At 37.9% G+C, this 20590-nt stretch overlaps 2 protein-coding genes across 9 annotated transcripts in view; both read left to right on the top strand.

Annotated features, from left to right (window-relative positions):
- LOC132391300 (cullin-5) overlaps positions 1–10143 on the top strand; it is a 73092-nt gene extending 62949 nt beyond the window's left edge. For all 8 annotated transcript variants that reach the window (XM_059964282.1, XM_059964283.1, XM_059964288.1 and 5 more), the window contains 2 exons: positions 2266–2389; positions 5706–10143. In XM_059964282.1, the coding sequence (XP_059820265.1) occupies positions 2266–2389; positions 5706–5900 (319 nt within the window). In that variant the 3' untranslated portion in view covers positions 5901–10143. The remainder of the gene's footprint in view (positions 1–2265; positions 2390–5705) is intronic.
- Positions 10144–12578: 2435 nt separating this feature from the next.
- The window catches only part of acat1 (acetyl-CoA acetyltransferase 1), a 31789-nt gene continuing 23777 nt past the window's right edge, over positions 12579–20590 (top strand). Inside the window, exons 1-3 of the mRNA XM_059964278.1 lie at positions 12579–12721; positions 18603–18650; positions 19459–19576. Of these exons, the coding sequence (XP_059820261.1) occupies positions 12650–12721; positions 18603–18650; positions 19459–19576 (238 nt within the window). The 5' untranslated portion in view covers positions 12579–12649. The remainder of the gene's footprint in view (positions 12722–18602; positions 18651–19458; positions 19577–20590) is intronic.

Genomic DNA, 20590 nt, shown 5'->3' with positions numbered 1-20590 from the left:
AGGGGGTGAATAGTTATGCAATCAATTATTTTGTATTTTGTAATTAATTTAGATCATTTTGTAGAGATCTGTTTTCACTTTGACATGAGAAGATTTTTTTCTGTTGATCCGTGTTTTAAAAAAAAATCAAATTAAATCCACTGTGATTCAATGTTGTAAAAGAATAGAATATGAAAACTTCCAAGAGGGGTAGGTTAATACTTTTTATAGGCACTGTATCTATATGTATGTATTACAAAGGTGATACATGAAGTAATATCTTTCTGGTAAAAGTTGTTGCTTCAGACACAATACACACCTTCCTGAAGTTAAGAACACTGATTTACGGAAGCACCTGACAATCAAATGAGTTCTCGTAATATTAATAAATTCAGAAGTCCAAGATCTGTTCGTTAGTTAACGGTCACTTCTATTGATGATTGTGAAATGATACTCTGTTAAATAATGCAACACCCTCAGGCCCTTCGTGGCCATTGAGCGTGCAATAACCTGACCTGTGCCATTGTAACTTGCTAGTGGAAGACAGAAAATGTTTGTTAATTGGCCCTCATTACAATACTCTGGTTTATGGTATCAAGTGATTTGATGTATTTTCTGACGTATGGACAGAATTAACATGAGCATCTATAAAAACACAACTTGTTAGTAACCCAGGGTTGGCTTGCAACAGTGAGACATTATTTCAAATCTGTGAAAACAAGAAAATACACAGCTTCCATAGTATTTTATTTCTTCCAAATCCAAATGTTTATTCAAAAATCTTTAAGGAACTTTTCCTATCTGTTATTCTCAAAGAGTATGTTTTGGATAATCCTAAACAATGCAAAATAATTAAATCCTCAACATGGACGTAATATATATCCAAGAAGAAGCACCATTTGGGAGGAGTCGTATCACATTGAAAAATAGTTTATTTGCAAAAGATAACGCATACAGTTACTATTGCAAGTAGTGTTAAATCAATTTAACAAGATAATAAATTTAATAAAGAAAGGTCGGGTATTATTTATTGAAGAAGTGACATGGGATGCAGTCCGTAAAGCCCAAGAGTATAGCAAGCTTTGACTTCTGAAATATAAATATCACACAAAAGACAGCTACGTCCTGATTGGTGCTGGAATTTTTAGTTCTAATTTTATATAAAGAAGTCAGCCTTAGAATCTCTGTACCAATTTGCCAAATACAAGGATTCCTACTTTGCTATGGTAGAGGAGAGGGAGGGAAAGGAGAAAACCAGTACCCTAATTCTAGTGTGGCCCAAAATTTGCAGTATTTATTCTTTCATTGCATTATAACTTTTGTATTTCATGGTAACAAGACATCCAAGGGTAAATATTGAAAGGGGAGTTAAGAAAAGATGCTGCCTGAGAAAAGTTCATTAGAGACAATCATCCAACTACATAGTGCCCTGTTCAGACTATGTCCTGAGCATTATCTAATTCTGATCAAGATCAGAATTGTGTTTATGTTCAGTTCTGGTCATCAAATGAGCTTGGCTTATAAGTTAAAGGGACCTTGGCCTAAAATAAAAGCTAGTGCAGTTTTGCATTACAGCTGAGGGCAGTTTGTGGAGTTACTTAAGACAGTTTAGAAAGATGAGAAAACTAAAGGGGTGAGACAATGAGGAACAAGTTTTATCAACTGTAAAAAATATATATATATTTATTACAATGGGCATTTATTTCCATTGTACATATAATGATTATGTAGACTTGTTTCCTTGTCTTACAACAGAAAAATGCTTTAGATTTTTGCTGTTCGACTTTTGTCACATCTCTGGCACATAAGTAACCTTTAGCGAGATCAAATTTTTAAGGAAATGCCTCTGGTTCCTCCTTGATTTATACATTACTTTATTTATAATGGTCTGAATTCCATCCTGTTAAGTGGTTATTAACCAGGTTGGTGTCTACATGATTGGGAGAGAAGTGTTGGTGATTGTAATGCTGTGGAATGATTTTGTGCCGCATTGATTTGCACTTGTGTGGAAAATGAAATCTGTACTATATCGTAGACAGTTCCCTATATTGTCTACTAAATGATGAGACCTTGAGTTTATATAAGTCCTTGAAAGTTGTATGTGAATTACTTTTTAAAATTTCAAAATATATCTTTGCAGTGTAAAATTGCTTCTATTTGGCAAAGAGTTAATTCACATTTTCATTTGATTCTGTACATCAAATGAAAATGATTATATAAATGATTATATACCAAATGATCTTCAAAAAGAGCTGTATTTCAATAGCATGCATTTTTCTCTCATAGAAAGAACAGCAAAGTTCAGAAAAGGGGCAAGATTAATTTAATTGGAAGATTACAACTAACAACAGAAAGAATGAGAGAAGAAGAAAATGAAGGAATAGTTCAACTGAGAATATTACGAACGCAGGTACAGTTTAGTGAATGTAAATTTTTGATATTCGTGGTCAACTTGAGAAGGTCCGTATGTTAAAATGTGAGGGGTAACTTTCAGCACTCTCGAGAAGCCTTGCTGTTAGGAATGCATACTAGAAAGCCAATTGTGTGATCCAGCACTCCGTGGATCCCAGGAGATCTAACGAGGCCCCCCCCCACCCCCCCATCCAGGCCATGCTCACTTCTCACTGCTGCTGTTGAGATGGAGGTACAGGAGCCTCAAGTCCCACACCACCAAGTTTAGAAACCCCTCAACCATCAGGCTCTTGAACTAAAGTTCAAAGTAAATTTACAATCTCAATGTGCAACCCTGAGATTCAATTCCTTGTGGTTGCACATATCAAATTCAAGAAAGACATAAGAAACACAATAAGATCAATGAAAAACAGCACCCAACAGTGCAGACAAGCTACCAATGTGCAACACAAAAGAAAAAAAAAGAAAAAGCAATTATAACCAGAACGTGAGATGAAAAGTTCTTGAGTCCGCAGGTTGTGGGAACACTTCAGTGATGGGGGTGGTGAAGTTATCCCCACTGTTCAAGAGCCTGATGGATGAGAGGTAATAACTGTTCCTGAACCAGGTGGTGTGGGTCCTGAGGCTCCTGTACCACCTTCACCACAGCAGTGAGAATAGAGCATGGCCCAGATAAGACCATAAGACATATGAACAGAATTAGACCATCCGGGCCATTGAGTCTGTTCTGCCATTCAGTCATGACTGATCCTTTTTTCTTCCTGCTCCTCAACCCCAGTTCCCGGCTTTCTCTCCATAACCTTTGATGCTGTGTCCAATCAAGATCCTATCAATCTCTGCCTTAAATACACCCAACGACCAGGCCTCCACAGCTGTACATGGCAACAAATCTACTTTCCACATCTACTCTGTCTGTGCCTTTCAACATCCAAAAGGTTTCAATGAGATTCCCCCCCCCCCCCCCATCCTTCTGAATTTCAGCGAATACAGACCCAGAGCCATCAAGTGTTCCTCGTATGATAACACTTTCATTCCTGGAATCATCCTTGTGAACCTCCTCTGGACCCTCTCCAATGCCAGTGCATCTTTTCTAAAATGAGGGGCCCAATACTGCTCACGATACTTAAGGTGAGGCCTCACTATGTTTTAAAAAGCCTCAGCATCACCTTCCTGCTCTTGTGTTCTAGAGCTCTTGAAATGAATGCTAACAAGGCATTTGCCTTCCTCACCACCGGCTCTACCTGCAAGCTAACCTTAAGGGTGTTCTGCACAAGGACTCCCAAGTCCCTTTGCATCCCAGATTTTTGGATTTTCCTCCCTATTTAGAAGTAGTCTCCACATTTATTTCTTCTGCCATACACTTCCAACATTGTATTTTATTTGCCACTTTCTTGCCCATTCTCCTAATCTAAGTCCTTCTGCATCCTACCTGTTTCCTCAACACTACCTGCACCTCCACCAATCTTCATATCATCTGCAAACTTGGCAACAAAGTCATCTATTTCATCATCTAAATCATTGATATACAGCATAAAAAGAGGTGGTCCCAACACCGATGGAGAGGGTTCTTGATGATGGACACTTCTTTCCAGCAACAGGAGCGCTCTGTGTAGATGCGCTTAATAGCGAGGGAAGGCTTTACCCGTGATGAACTGGGCCGTATCCATTCATTTTGTAGGATTTTCCATTTAAGGCCATTGATATTTCCATACCAGGCCATGATGCAGTCAGTATACACTCCATCATACATCTCTGGAACTTTGTCAAAGTTATAGTTTTCGAATCTTTGCAAACTTTTATAGAGTTAAAAGTTTGGCACTTGCATGCTGGACCCAGGACTGATCCTCTGAAATGATAAAATGAAAAATGAACTAGAAGGGATTATTTCACTCACCCTGACACTGAACTGGTTCCACAACCTATGAACTCACTTTCATCTCACATTCTCAATATTTATTGCTTATTTGTTTATTATTATTTATTTTCTTTTGTATTTGCCATTTTGTTGTATTTTGCACATGGCTGTTTATCTGTCTTGCTCTTTTTCATTGATTATATTGTTTCTTTGTATCTATTGTGAGTGCCCACAAGAAAGTGAATCTTGGTGGTATATGATTACATATATATACTTGGTAAAAAATTTGCTTTGAACTTTGAGCTTTATTATGCGGAACCTTGTCAAAGTCCTTACTGAAGTCCATATAGATCATATTGATTGCCTTGTCCTCATTACCTTGGTCACATCATCCAAAAAAAAAACACTCCATCAAATTTGTAAGACATTGATCTCCTACACACAGAGACATGGTGATTATTCCCAATTAACCTGTCTTTCCAGATGCACATATATTTTACCTCAGTAACTTGCCTGCCATAGGTGATACACTTATTGGTCTAAAGTTCTCAGTTTGCCCTCTGTGTAGTTCTTCATCAGAAAAACCCTAAGGTCTTCTCAACATGACATCAGTTCTAGTGCGAAATTCTGATTTTCCCACTAAATGTACAGCAGTGCTTTTCAAATAAGTGTACATTTTAGCTAGATGCACGACTTTTTTCTTTGGTTAAATGATAGGATTGTTCCCTATGTTGTCTACTAAATTGCTAATCTCAGTCCTGGCTAACATTCAGAAGGTCCAGTTGTCCCATAGTTCAGCCACTAATTAATCCTGCATCAATGCCAAAGAATGTGTGGCACTATTTTAAAAACTGGCAATGAACAGTGAACAGTTGAGTTTCCTTTCTTCTGTTGCTTCCACCAAATAATGCATTATTAGGTTGTAAAAGCAAAATATTGTGGATGCAAATAAATGAAATAAAAACAATGTCAAAAACTCCTAGGTCAGGCCACAACAGTAGAAAGAGCAAACATTTCAGCATGTTGATCTTTTTAGCAGTGCTGGTTATTCATCCCTAATTTTGTAATTTTAATATGTGCAAAAAAGTTGTCTTTATTCTAAAATGATAACTGCATTTCAGTTATTCTACTTGCATGATCAGATACGATAAATAGAGGTCTATTCGTCAATTCTAATGCTTGTTTGAATTTGTAGTAACTATTATATGTTAGTGTTTGCTGAATTTAGTTATTTTGTTATCAAGTTGTATGAATAGCAAGATTTTGAAGTAAAATAAGTTTTGAAGATAGCGTTAAAGAAAACTTAAAATTATTCTGCTACATGCTGGTTTAATCATCTTAATAAATTGACCAATTTTTCCCAACCTTTAAGCCATTTTTGATCTTAGACAGGGAAATACCAAAATTATGTATGAATTTGATGTTTAAAATTCTGATTCCCTTTTGCTTTAATTTCTAGGAAGCAATCATACAAATCATGAAGATGCGGAAAAAAATCACAAATGCTCAGCTCCAGACTGAACTTGTAGAAATATTGAAAAATATGTTTTTGCCACAGAAAAAAATGATCAAGGAGCAAATTGAATGGCTGATAGAGCACAAATATATTAGAAGGGATGAGTCGGACATAAACACTTTCATTTATATGGCATAAATGACTGTGAAAGAGAACTATGCCAGAAACTTGAATGAGTCCTTTGTTTTTGCAGACTTTGAAAGAGGTAGCTGAAGAGTGATTACAGCTCAAAAATTTATTATTAAGTTCCTGCCTTACTGTACCACAGATGAACAATATTTACCAGTTTCATCCACTTAGCATTTACCTGCCTTTGTGTAGTTCACTTTTGACAGCATGCTGTTTTGTGGGAGTACTGAATTCGTTGGAGCTTGCTATGCTTTCTTGGTAACTTTGGCCCTATTTTCACTTGTTCTGTATAAGAGTTAAATATAGTTTTTTTTCCAGAAAACACTTAAACCAGTGAATATAGGACTTTAAATATACATGCACTGGGAAAATACTTGAGTCATTTTGTATTACAAAGAAAAATTGTGTTAGGAGCAACAGCTTCACTTTTCTGACAATACTAGGTGGTGTCATTTAATACAGACTGACCTGAAAATATTTTTTTTAAATCCTGTTGCACACTTGAAATGTTTAATATTGCTCTGGCTATAGTGGTTCACAAATGAGGTTAGCTGATACATTAATGTTAGAAGGATTTGTCCACTTTGAATAATTATTTAGCTGTTTGCAACCTGAATTCTAAGGTTGCCTCTCACTCTAGTGGGTCAAAGTCTGCCACAGTGTACCTTTAGAAAAGATTTGATCATGTCTGGTATAGAGGAGTGGGATGGATGTAAAACTGTAACTGGAAATGTTCCTAAAGGTCTATTAGACAAAGGAATAATCCATTGCAGCAGCAAGCCATAAAAATCCAGGTTTTTTCCCACTGTTCTTGCAACTACATTTTCTTGATGGATACCAGTTACTGCACTTGGCCTGGGATCATTCATTGTTCTGAAATAGCCAAATTAACCATTTGAATGTTTTTCTTCCCCCAATGCACGTGGTTAAAAATATAATTTTAAAATATTGTTTTCTGGACTGGGTGCAAGAAAATGAGCCAGCGTTGCTGTTAATTGTACAAAACCATGGATGTGGCCAGGATTCAGCTGCATAGCCTGCACGTATATGAAGATTTCTATACAAGTGAAAAACTATGCTGCCAGCTCTAGTGGATTTGTATCTCATGAAGAGTCTATGAGTTTGAGAGAGAGAGAGACGAAATGCAATTTGGAGTTGAACAAGCTTTATTTTATTTTACCTTCTGCATTCAGTTCTGCTTATTTGCAATGTCTGTAGCCTACCTCTACCCCTGTTTTCTTTCCTCAAAATCAACTCAGGATTAAAAATTTGAAGGAACCTGAAGAAGGTTTATGGGCAGGGGAGAGGAATGCTATTGGGAGAAATTGGAACAGAATAAATGTACATCTTTTGTGACAGATGGCTGTTGAACATAACTGTGACTGAGATGTGTTGGGAGTCCAAAGTGGAGGAAACCTTTGATCAGTTTGCTTGTAGTGATGATCCAGCACTAAATTGTCATGATATTCCAGAAAAATTTGTATGCTTATTTAAAAAAAAATTAGTATATTGGCCAACATCCCAAAATGTGTGCATACATCGCTCTTAACTTTTTCTTAAATCTTCAGTGCCCCACAAATTGTTTATTATATTACTTTGTTATGGCAGCAGTTATTTAGAACATAGAACAGTACAGCACAATACATGCCCTTTGGCTCACCATGTTATGCTGACCCTTTAACCTACTCTAAATTCAATGTAACCCTTCCTTCCCACATAGCCGTCCGTTTCTCTTTATTGCTAATTTAAAATTTTATTTAATTGGAAAGCATTTTAATTATCTTAGAAGATTCGATATCCAGATGGCATTTTTACCTGACCTGTCTTTCCAGGAATTGTTTTGCTCAATGTGGTGCTGTGGGAAGAGCCAAAGTGGATTGTTTTGTGATGTTTGCTGCTGAGTTAATTGATGAGCAATGTTGTCTGGAATGTTCTTGAACAGATAAACAGTCCAAATTCAGAAGTTTCATGCAGATTGAGGGTGTGGGAGGAGAGTTTGATTGTACAGTCACAGAAGGGTTTGTTGCATTAATATGGTTAAAGGGTACATTGGGTTTATGTTTGAATGGTTTGGAAGTGCAAACAATTTAAACTTGACTGAGGGTGATTCATAACTTCAATGATTTTGTTGTGCATGTGCTAGATTCTCCATGGTCAGCTGTGACTTTTGACAAAGTATGTGCACTTTCAGCATTTTTAAATGTAGGTCAACCAGTGAGAATGCAAATCCATAATGTCACATTTTGAATAACATAAACTGTGTCACTAGACAATGATGCAAATTTATATGTATTATAGTAATTGACTGTCTTCTGATGTTTTGGGTGAATTAATCTATTTATACAGTAGACTATTGTTGGATTGTTTTAAGTTGGTTGATATTAGCCAGAGCATTAATGAGCCTCAAATACCCTGTACTGAAGGGAAAATAAACCAGGAATCCTGCTTATTGATCCTGGCCACTTCTGTTGGGAATGTGCATAATTTGGATGACTGGTGATAAAGACAAAAGTAGACTTAGCACCAACTAGATTTGAGTGGCTTGTCTCATTCTTGTCAGAATTCAAAAATTGATATTGAGCACTTAGGTGAGGCAACTAATATCCATGGATTCATACTGCAACAAGAATTTGACCATTTTGAAGAGAACGTATAAAGATGCAAGAAGTAAACTATTATTTGACTCTCTAGTTACTGCAGTTTGTGAAGGGCACTGATTATACACATGGCATCTATGCTTCCAAATTTTTTTAGAGTGGTAAAATTAGATTGCCTTATTTTCAGGTTAGATTTATTTTAAGAAACACCTTAGCATTCTCACCTTTTAAAAGGGTGCATTATTACATGAAAAAATGAAATCTCTGTAGATTTAATAACTACAGTGGGATCATGGATTCTCATTTTGAGTTGTATCCAATATTTTGAGTGTACTGAGCACTCAAACTGCACACCTGGGAAATTATGCATAGGTCAAGAGAGGGATATCAAAGTATGAAGATTTTTTTTGTTGGTCCCAGTATTTGTATGGTAATGTTGCTGGATGCATACTCTTATTTTACATGTAAAGGTCTGATTCTTCAATGCTGCCCCAGTACCAAATGTGGCTAAATTAGTGTCCAAGTTTGCATCTAATCAAAAGGATCTGGGAGCAGGAACTGAATAAATATTTTAATAATAATAATAATCTTGGTTGTGTGACCAGATTATTTTGATTTTAATGCAGAGTAAATTGGCATACACAAATAAATTGCATGCCCTGAAAATCCCTGAAGTGGCATGTAGATGTGAACTCACTTCATTAAACAAAGATGTGTTATGGATATTGTTGCTACACTGCCTGGTAGAAAAAGAGCATTGGAATATTAGAATTTTATTCAAGTGGAATAAAAAATCAATTTAAAAACATTGAATTAGTCAACAATTTAAAATTGTGACTTAATAGAATTTGTCTTATTGAAATTTGCAATTTATTGGTAATGGATATTAAAGTTACATATTGAAGTCTTCCATTTCTGTCCATAGAATCTTTAATTTTTGTGCTTTTAGGAATCCTAAATCTGCGCTCAAATCTGCTTTCACTCTCAGAAGTGATGTGAAATGGTGTATTTTGACATTTTCCCCATAAAATAAAATTCAAGACACGATGATTGTAACTTGTATAATTTAACAATTAGTAACAGTATACAAGTTATTTAATAACTAGTTAAAATGTCAAGTCCTTTGTAGCAACCTCAAAGCCATCTTTTTAAATGGTACAAAAACTACAGTGAAAACTTACTGTAGAATTGAGTTTTATTGTTAAGTTGAAAATTAGGTTTCTTTATACATTTGAGCAAGTTTATTGTGCACACAATAATTGATATTGAATTTGCATGGATGATTTTTCATGTAGGATTGTTTTGAGGTCATCAATAAATTGTATACATTTGTACCCTGGTTATACATAAGCTGTTTCATATTTTACATATCATTGCAAGATGCTGAAGACTTGGAAGCCTTTCTGTAATATACACTAAAGCCTGGAGTGTTGTGCAAAGTTAAATTGATAGGTTTGATTATCTACAATTAATATTTGCAAGTTAAATGTGTGCCACTACATACCAAGGTTATGATGCTGTACAATTCTGAATGGTAGCAGTTTCTACATAGCAGCCTGATCAAACTATTTTGATGTACTACATTATTTTTTGAATTTTTATTTTTTAAGTTGCATAATTTATTTTCCAGCAAAATAAAAGTGCAATATAAAGCCTTTGTGTGTATTTTATATAATCATTTATAAAATTTTAATACATTGTGCATTGGGAAAGAGATTTTGGGTATCAAGCCCTTTTAAAAAAATTATGTAATATTCTACTTGTGTAAGGGTATGGGTTTTATTTCTACAGGTTGCCTTACCTGCATCAAACTTCCTCTGGTTAAAATGTAATGCTTAGCACTTTTAAATTTTCTCCAGTTCTGTTTAGACAATTGCAATTTCAAAAACACTTAATGCTATTCTACTTGAATAAAAACCTGACTTACTAGTTTCAACATTCATTATCTACAAACGTGTGTCTGTTGTAATTGCCAAAGCTACATTTTTAGCTGTGGTTGAACTAGTGACCTCTCAAACTAGAACAAAAGAAAACATTACTGCTTTTGGAGATCAATTAGAAACAGTACATTCTGTAACTGCTCCTCAGCTCAGGCATCAGCTGACTGGAGATAAGTGGTTAACACTGCAGCTTGATTAATTTATGTTCCTTTCCCAACTTTTGTTTTTGCTATCACTTTGCAGGACCTTGCCAAACCAAGCTTCTCCTCCCAAATATGCAATACAGACTTAATGATAGCTGGGTCAAAGATTATGCAGATTTCAATAGTTTCAAAGTGTTAACAGGTGATTGAAAGTAAATACCAACCTTGTCATTGTTACTTTAAGTTCGTATAAAGTAAATTTATTGTCAAAGTACATGTATGTCACTATATGCACCCCGAGAGTCATTTCTTGCAGACATACTCAAGAAATCTAATAACCAAAATAGAATCAAAAAGATTGCACCAACGGTGTGGACAGCCAGTGCGCAAAAGACAACATACTGGGCAAATACAAAATTAATAATGAATAAGCAATAAATATCGAGAACATGAGATGAAAAGTCCTTTAAATTAAGTCCATAGGTTGTGGGAGCATTTCAGTGATGGGGCAAATTAAGTTATCCCCTCTGGTTCAAGGTTAACAACTGTTCCTGAACCTGGTGTTGAGTCCTAAGGCTCGTGAAAATGTGCTCAATGGAGGGAACGACATTACCTGTGATGGACTGGGCAGTATCCTACTTTTAGGATTTTTCATCAAGGGCGTTGGTGTTCCTTAACAGGCAGTGATGCAACCAAACAATAGACTCTCCGCTACACATCAATAGAAGTTTGTCTATGTATCACATGTCATGCCGAATTTGCGCAAATTTCTAAAGGTGTCAAAGTGCTGCTGTGCTTTCTCCGTGATTGCACTTGTATGCTGGGCCCAGGAAATGTCCTCTGAAAAGATAACACCAAGGAATTTAAAGTTGCTGGCACTTTCCACCTCTGGTCTCCCTCCCCACCCCGATGAGGACGGGTTCATGGACCTCCAGTTTCCTCCATCACTCAGCCAGATTTTCAGACTCCTTCCACCTTCATCACCGCCTTTAATTCGACCATCAGCAAACTTAAATATGGTATAGGAGCGGTGGTGCCGCACTCACACTGAATCTCAACAAGAACAAGGAGTTAATTATTAACTTAAGGAGGTGGAAACCAGAGGTCCTTGAGCCTGTTCTCATCAGCGAACTGGAGTGGAGAGGGTCAGCAATTTTAAATACCTTGGTATTATCATTTCAGAGGACCAGCATTTAAGTGCAATTACCAAGAAAGCATAGCAACGCCTCTACTTCCTTAGAAGTTTGTGAAGATTCAGCCTGACACTTTGAAGAATTTCTATAGGTGTCTGTTGGAGGATATATTGGCTAGCTGTTTCACAGCTTGGTATGGAAATATCAATGCCCGTGAACAGAAAATCCTACAAAAGGTAGTGGATACGACCTAGTCCATCACGCTAAAGCCCTCCCTCGATGTCGCAGGAAAGCAGCATGCTTTCTTCTTGCTACAGCATCCTCAGGACTACCAGGTTCGGGAAGTTATTACCCACTTACCATCAAGCTCTTGAATCAACGGGGATAACTTCACTCGCCCCATTAACTTAACTGTTTCTCAATGACTCTTCATTTCATGTTCTCGATATTGATTATTTACTATCATTACAGTTCTCTCTGTATTTGCACACCTTATTGTATTTTTCCACATTGTTTATCCTCCCTGTTGGGTGCGATCTTTCAGTGATAATGTTACGATTCTTGTATTTACTGAGTAGGTCTGCAAAAAAAAAGTATCTCCGGTGTGTGAAGAGGGGAGACTTGCAGCTTGAGCAACTGCCGGTCTTCCATAAAGGCTGCCTGCCCAGGCTTGCGCCCTGGAAACTTTCCAAGGCGCAAACCCATGGTCTATCGAGACTAACGGAGGCCTACATAAACTTTGATAATAAATTTACTTTGAACTTTATTATGCCGTCCAGACATTAAACTTCCCAGCTCTCACCCTCTTCCGGCGAACACAGTTCCCAGACGTCATTGCGGTATGTAGGCAGGTTAGCGGCTCCTGATTGGACCGTCGATTTGCTGGCTGCTGATTGGTTAGGGCAGCAGCTGAAGGTGAAGGAGGTTGCCGGCCGGCTGTTTGCAATGGCGGCTGTTCGGTTGGCGCTGCTCGCAACACGGCCAGGTCAGCGGGGTGGCCGTGCGCCCTGGCTGCAGGTAGGGTAACACCTGGCTAACCCGGTATACCTCAATGACATATGTGTTGTTTTGCGGCAGTAATGCAGTGCAATATCTGAATAAATTATGTTCCAAATAATATATAATAAATAAATAGTGCAATGTTAATGGACTGTTCAGAAATTTGATGAAGGAGGGTAAAAAGTTGTCCTTAAAAGGTTAAGCGTGTGCCCTCGGGCTCCTGTACCTCCTCCCTGAAACGATGGGGTCGGTTGGATGATGGTCCGATTAACGTGGGGCTTTCGAGGCACTTGAAGGCATTGAGTTCTCAGAAACTCCACGGGCGAAAAGATTAGGAGTAAGTAGCGCAATTAACAAATGGATTGACATGTACTTGTATCAAAAATTAAACCCAAGTGAATGTCCCTCTTCGTAGGTGAAACGGCAGGTTAATTATTAGTTTAAATAAACAATAGGCACACGATGTGAAGAACGAACGAAGTTCAGTTGACTTTTAAAATGTTTGGAAATACTTCAATTAGTCTTTCAACATCAATGCAAGGATGAGCCTTTCAGTGACTGAATTCAAGGCTATTGAGGAAGACCCTAACGATGACTTTTCCCAGTGGTAGCCAGTGGGTGTTAAAAGTGCAATATCTCCCAGCAGTGGAAGATAGAGCTGTGAATATGGGTCTGAAGTTCCTTTCCATCAAGTTTTAGAGCTTCAACAGAGATACTGATTGTTCCTGAAGCCGTTTTTTTTAAATTGGCAAACAATTTTTTTCAATATCATGTTGAAATCCGATGGTGGTGTAATTTGTTCACTTTGAGCGAAGAGCCATAATTGAGTTATCTGAAATGGACTTTCTCGTGTGCACTGATGGTCCTTCTGTTCTCTGTAAACTTGCTTCTATTTTTGGTTTCAGCAGTGTGGACTCTTCCATGTCTGGTTCTTAAATGGTATTGACAACATCAAAGCTATTGGGGTTATTAGGGAGATTTTGTGTTCAAAGTGAAAGGCTTTGTGTTTGACCTATCTCATTAGTCCCTACACACTTGTTTCTTTTCCCTTGGTATGTGCTGGAGTTTCAAATCAAAAACATCTAACATTTGTGGTTAATTGACTTGTTGGTCATTTTTCATCAAACCAGGTTTGATGCTTTTTTTGGTTGAGAAACCAAGATTCTGTTTGGGGACTAATTATGATGAATAGCAGCAGTCACTGCATCTAGGTCAGAAGTCATGGGATTGTCAGTGGAGCATCGTCAGAAAGGACTCAAGCCTGTGGACAGGATAAGTAAAACAACATCGGTATCATCTCTGAAGATCAACATCCAAGGCACTGAGACACTAATTATTTTGTTATTGTAACATGTATCAAGCTACTGTGAAAAGTTTTTATTTGTATGCTATCCAGACGGATCATTCACATGTGAGTGTTATGCTGTGCAAAACACTTAGTAACATACATATAGCTAGGGTGCCTAAGACTTTTGCACAGTACTGCAGTAATTTTATGTATTGCACTGTACTGATGCCAAAAAAAAGACAAAGATATCATGACATGAGTGATGATAAATCTGATTCTGATATAGGTCTCTAATGTGGACTGAAAGTGGGAGGGAGGTAGGGAGAGGGAAATCATGTTTGGGATAAGGCAAAGGGAATGGAAGCCACTGGAGAGACATTCTGTAATGATCAATAAACCAATTGGAATCTCATGCCCTTGCTTGGTGTCTCAGAGTTGGGTGTGTCTGCACCGGTGCCATCTACCCGCCCCTGACACTCCTCTGCCAGTCTGTCCCATAACCCTCCCGTGGCATTCCGCCTGCGCTATTCCCTACATTCTTTACTCCTGCTAGATTTGCTCTCTGTTCCACATTGACAAATAAGACCATAAGACATAGAAACAGAATTAAACCATTCATCCCATTGAGTCTGCCAAATCTTTTGATGCCCTGGCTGATCAGGAAGCTATCAACTGCAGTCAGTGGCAGAGCATCCCACAGATTCACTACTTCCTGGCTAAAAAAGTGCCTCCTTACCTCTGTTCTAAAAGGTTGTCCCTGAATTTTGAAGTTGTGGCCTCTAGTTCTGGATATCCCCACCATAGGAAACACCCTCTCCACATCCACCTTATCTAGTTCTTTCAATATTCAGTAGGTTTCAATGCGATCCCCTGCATTCTTCTAAATTCCAGTGAGTATCGGTCCAAAACTGCCAAATGCTCCTCATATATTAACCCTTTCATTCCTGGAATCATCCTCGTGAACCTCCTCTGGATTCTCCCTAATGACAATGCATCCTTTTCGAGATATGGGACACAAAATTGTTAACAGTACTCCAAGTGTGGCCTGACTAGTGTCTTATAAAGGCTCAGCATTATCTCCTTGCTTTTATATTATATTCCCCTTGAAATAAATGCCAAATTTACCACAGACTCAACCTGTAAATTAACCTTCTGGGGATCTTGCACGAGAACTAAGTCCCTCTGCACCTCTGATGTTTGAATGTTCTCCCCATTTAGATAATGGTCTGCACTATTGTTCCTTTTACCAAAATGTATTATCATACATTTCCCAACACTATATTCCTTCTGTCACTTTCTTGCTCATTCTTCCAGTTTATGTAAGTCCTGTTGCAATCGCATTGCAATCAGCACGACCTTCTCCACCTATCTTTGTATCATCTGTAAACTTTGCTACACAGCCATGAATTCTATTATCCAAATCATTGACAAACAATGTGAAAAGTAGCAGTCCCAATACTGATTTCCTGAATCAGGAGGTACAGCAGGAGTAAAAGGAGAGGAGGCTGGTTTTCGTAGTAGACTGGGCTGCATTTACGGCTCCCTGCAATTTCTTGCGGTCTTGGGTGGAGCAGTTACCATACCAACTTGTGATGATCCAGATAGGTTGCTTTTTAGAGAGCATCTGTAAAATTTAGTGAGGGTCATTAATTAGGGGCATGCTGAATTTTCTTATCTATCTGAGGAAGCAGAGGTGTTGGTGTATATTGTTGACTAGAGTGTATATATGGCTAGATCAGAACAAGTCAGTGATATTACAACTAAGGACATGAAGCTGTTGGCATTATTGATGCAGACAGGGGCATCAATACATCACTGTACATCCTGAAATTCATTTATGCTCAGTAGCCTTTGGATCAGCTGCATATGTTGAACTGCCTGATACCACTCTTCTCAGCTGTATCATGATAAGAGAGTAACAGCAGATAGGGAAGACAATTCAAGAATGTTCTCAAGGATGTTATAAAAGTCTCTTTGCAAAGCTGAGAATTATTATCTGGGACTGCTCAAAATAGTGAAGCAATGGTTGGGAGGACTTGCAACATATAGAAGCCCAGCAAGAATGGTGGAAGGAGTGCATCCATCTCCAAATTACTCACCTACCATTCATTGCTGAATGGTAGGTGAGAAGTGAGAAGCTGGGTGGTGATAGGTGGATGAGGTTAAAGGGCTGAAAAAGGAATCTGAAAGGAGAGGAGACTGGACTGTGGGAGAATGGGAAGGGGGAGGTGATGGGCAGCTGAGGAGAAATTAATAAAGAGGGGAGCCAGAATGGACCCAAATTGGACATCTGCCCAAATCCCAGCTTTCATTCATCATAACAGGGTTGTAACAGAATGCTAGGGTTAGTGCATTAGATGTACTCAGAGGTGGGCTTTACCTATGATGGACGGGCCGCTGGATTTTCTGTTCAAGAGCGTTGGTATTTCCATGCAGCCAGTCAATATACTCTCCCATCACACATCTATAGAAAGTGTTGAAATTGTTAGATGTCATGTTTACTCTTTGCAAACTCCAAAGGAAGTGGAGGCACTGCCATACTTGCTTTGTAATTGTACTTGAGTGCTGAGTCCAGGACAGGGCCTCTGAAATGATAACACTGATGAGAGCTGGCTCATGGACTTCTGGTTTCCTCTTCCTGAAGTCAGAAGTCAACTCCTTGGTCTTTGCTGATATTGAGTAAGAGATAATCTCCTTTTCATATGCAGATTTGTCACCACCTTTGATTTGGCCTGTGATAGTGGTGTCATCAGCAAACTTGAATATGGCATTCAAGCTGTGCTTAGCCTCTACGACACCATGTATTCAGAAATACCACCACGTGCATAATCTGCTTGAGTCACACACCATCCTGATTTGGGGAGAAACATGCCCAAATCATTATTTGCTTCAGGTCCTGAAACTCACTCTAGTATAGCATTGTGGGAATAATGTCACGTGCTGCAGTTTTAGGTGACATTGCCACCTTCCCAAAGGCAATTGGGAGTGAGCACTCGGAGTGTCAGACACCCTGAGCCAATATGCAGGTCCTGGACTTATTTCCACTTGGAATAATTTACTTACTATTATTTAATTATTTATGGTTTTATATTGCTATATTTCTACATTATTCTTGGCTGGTGCGACTGTAACGAAATCCAATTTCCCTCAGGATCAATAAAGTATGTCTGTCTGTCTGTCAATAGATGTAGCCCCTACCAGTAATGCTAGATCCTGAAAATGAATAAGTAGAAATAAAAAGGAACTTCTGTTCTAAATGTGTTCCCCTAAAGATTTGAACCTTTTTTGTGTTTTTCTTATACACAGAAGCTGCAAGTTGTTTGATATTTCATTAAGCAACAATGTGAACGAGATGCTAAATCTTAACAGACTGTTCATCTGTAGGATGTTAAGTTGTAGAACATCCTGCACGATATCCACATCCACGCACTGATGAGCAGATCAGAGACTGGACAGGCGGTTGATGAAACATGCTAAAACCAGTTACAGCCCCTTCGTGCTATCATCTAGCTGTGGTTAACTTAGAATCAAGTAGAAAGTAAATGTGGAAACTTCTGGTATAAAGGCTCAATTACATGCTGTTAAAGAGGCTTTATTTGTTGCAATAGCAAGCTCATTATTTAAAATGTATTGAGATTGTTATTTCTTTATTGAGAATAGGCCCCTCCAGCCATTCGAACCGTGCAGGCCAGCAACAGCTTAACCCTAGCCTAATCATGGGACAATTTACAATGACCAATTCACCTACCAGCCGGTATGTCTTTTGACTGTGGGAGGAAACCACAGCACCCATAGGAAAGCCATACAGTCAAAGGGAGAACCCAAACTCCTTGCAGACAATGGCATACCATTGATTGAATGGAAATGAGTAATTGTAACAATACTGGCCAAACAGAGCTTTAGTTACCTTTTCCCTTTTCTTAAACGTAATCACAGGCAGTTTTTGTGAGGATTTTTTTTGCCACATCTTCATCTGCATTTTTACTGTTCTGGCCTCCTTTGAACAGGTTGTCTCATAAACGTTCAAAAAACCCAGAAAGAATTGCACATAAATATCGATTTTTATTTAATTGTTTTCTCGAAGCACAAGTTGTTAAAATTCTTACTGCTCTATCTTCATTTTGATTGCAGAGTACCCACATGTAATGTTAATTTGTTCAGTTAGAAAGGTGATAGCAGATTTCTTGAGGCTTCAGGTGAAACTTTATTGATAAGGATCTCGAAGTAAACTATACAATTATTTTTATATTTTCCTTGAGTTTTGAAATTGTCCTCATAGTTAACACATTGCATTGGCAATAGATGTTAATTTCAGATTGTTGTCTGAATGTTTAAAGACATCAGCTTTTTTTCAGTGTTTTGGTTTTTGACACATTATCAGCAGAAACTTGCCTAAAACTGAAAAAGTATTTTGTCTTATAACACCTTATAGCCAATTCTGTTGTGAGGAAATAAAAGTAAATGGATATAGGCCAAGATCAAGTGGTTATGAGGGGTTTGTTACTCATTAGATACAGTGCATGGGTGTATTATTGGACGCATGGTCCTGCTATAGCAATATTTAAGGTGATAACTAATAGTTTTTAACTACTGTAACTCTTTTTATCACAGCTTTCAAAATTTAACCACAGGGAATATTCTTCAGGCACCTCACTAAACGCAAGTATAATTTTTTTTCCTCCTGATTTTAATCTCTGTCAGTTATGATCAAAATTCTGTGACAATCGCACAATGTGATAATTACACATTTATATATTTTTTAAATTTGTAAACAGCCAAGCTAAGTATAGAATCATTGAAAAATTTCTACCTAATTTCACTTTATATCTGTGGCATCTAGTTATTGACCTCCCTTCTTGGGGAAATGGATCGTTTGTATCCCTTCTCTCTCAGCCTATCATTATTTTGTGCACCTCGATTGAATCTTCTTGCTCCACCATTTGCTCTTTTCAACTTAGGTTTAACTTGACTTTTAGAGGAGGATTTAGAGTCCTGGCAACCTGTTCATAACTCTTCTCTTCACTTTTTCTCATGCTATCCCATCTGTTCTGTTTTATGGTAACGACTGTATTCCAGGCCTAATGAGTGTTTTCCAGATCCTAGCATGATCTCCTGGCTCATTTGTTCTCTGTTCCTTTATCATAATTTGTAAATTTCTTTATAATTCTCAGTATTCTGCTTTCTATCAGATATTCTCTTGGCTTTGTTTACCTGTCTAACTGCATTATGTCACATTTCTTTAGGTTGAATTGCAATTTATGCCAAATTGAGCCATTCCTTTTTTTCCATAGGTTTAAAGATTAATTTTCCTGATTGCATAGCTTTCTTACTTAGACCATAAGACAGAGGAGCAGTATTAGGCCACTCAACCCCATATACCTGCCTTCTCGCCATATCTTGCCAAAGCATTTTGTTTGAAATTTACATCCATGTTAACATCAATTTTCAATTTTCTTTTGCACTATAGGAGGTTGTAATTGTAAGTGCAGCCAGAACCCCTATTGGTTCATTTAAGGGGAGCTTATCTTCATTAACAGCTACCCAGCTTGGTTCAATTTCCGTAAAAGCTGCCATTGAAAGAGCAGGTAATGTATATTCTATTCTTTATTGAAATGAAAATGTAATTACTGAAGAAGATGTTAAGTTATAACATTGATGATTACTTATAGAGTCAGAGAGAAGTGCAGCCCAGAAGCAGGCTCTTCATCCCATCTAGTCCATGCCAAGAACCATTTCAGTTCCTTACACCCAATGACCTGCACTGGGACCATACCCCTACCATTGACATACCTATCCAAACTTAAAATTGAGCTTGCTTGGACCACTTGTGCTGGCAGTTCATTCCATACTCTCAGAACCCTCTGATTAAAGAAGTTTCCCCTCATGTTCCTCTTAAACTTCTTGCCTTTCACCCTTAAGCCATGACCTCTGGTCCCACCCAATCTCAGTGGGAAAAAAACTGCTTTCATTTATCCCTCATAATTTCGTATACCCCTATCAAACCTCCCCTTGGACTTCTGCGTCCTAAAGAATACTGTCCTAACCTATAAAATCTTTCCTTATAATCCATGTCCTCCAGACCTGGCAAGTTCCTTGTAAATTTTCTCTGCACTCATTCAACCTTGTTTGCATCCTTCCTGTAGGCAGGTGACCAAAACTCCACACAATACTCCAAATTAGGCTTCACCAATGTCTTTCTCATACAACTTCAACATAATATCCCATATTCTGTACTCAATACATTGAAGGCCAATGTGCTTATGACCCTATCTTCCTATGATGCCACTTACAACAAATTATGTACCTGTATTCCCAGTTCCCTTTGTTCTACCACACTCCTCAGTACCCTACCGTTCACAGTGTGAAACCTACCCTGATTGGCCCTACTGAAGTACAAAACATCGCACTTGTCTGCATGAAGTGCTGAGGTTACTAGAAGTGTAGGTAGTAGAATACTGTCCGATGAAATGACTTTATATTCAGAATCATCCTTGAGCTGTTATTTTTCAAATGCTATTTTGTTCAAACATGAAAATGGAGGGCTTTGTACAAAGCTACTTTGCAAGCTGAATGACATATTTTCCCATTCACTTCTCAGA

This window comes from Hypanus sabinus, chromosome 3 (genome assembly GCF_030144855.1).
Source record: "Hypanus sabinus isolate sHypSab1 chromosome 3, sHypSab1.hap1, whole genome shotgun sequence".
Lineage (NCBI taxonomy): Eukaryota > Metazoa > Chordata > Chondrichthyes > Myliobatiformes > Dasyatidae > Hypanus > Hypanus sabinus.
This window is presented reverse-complemented; position numbering and strand designations above follow the sequence as displayed.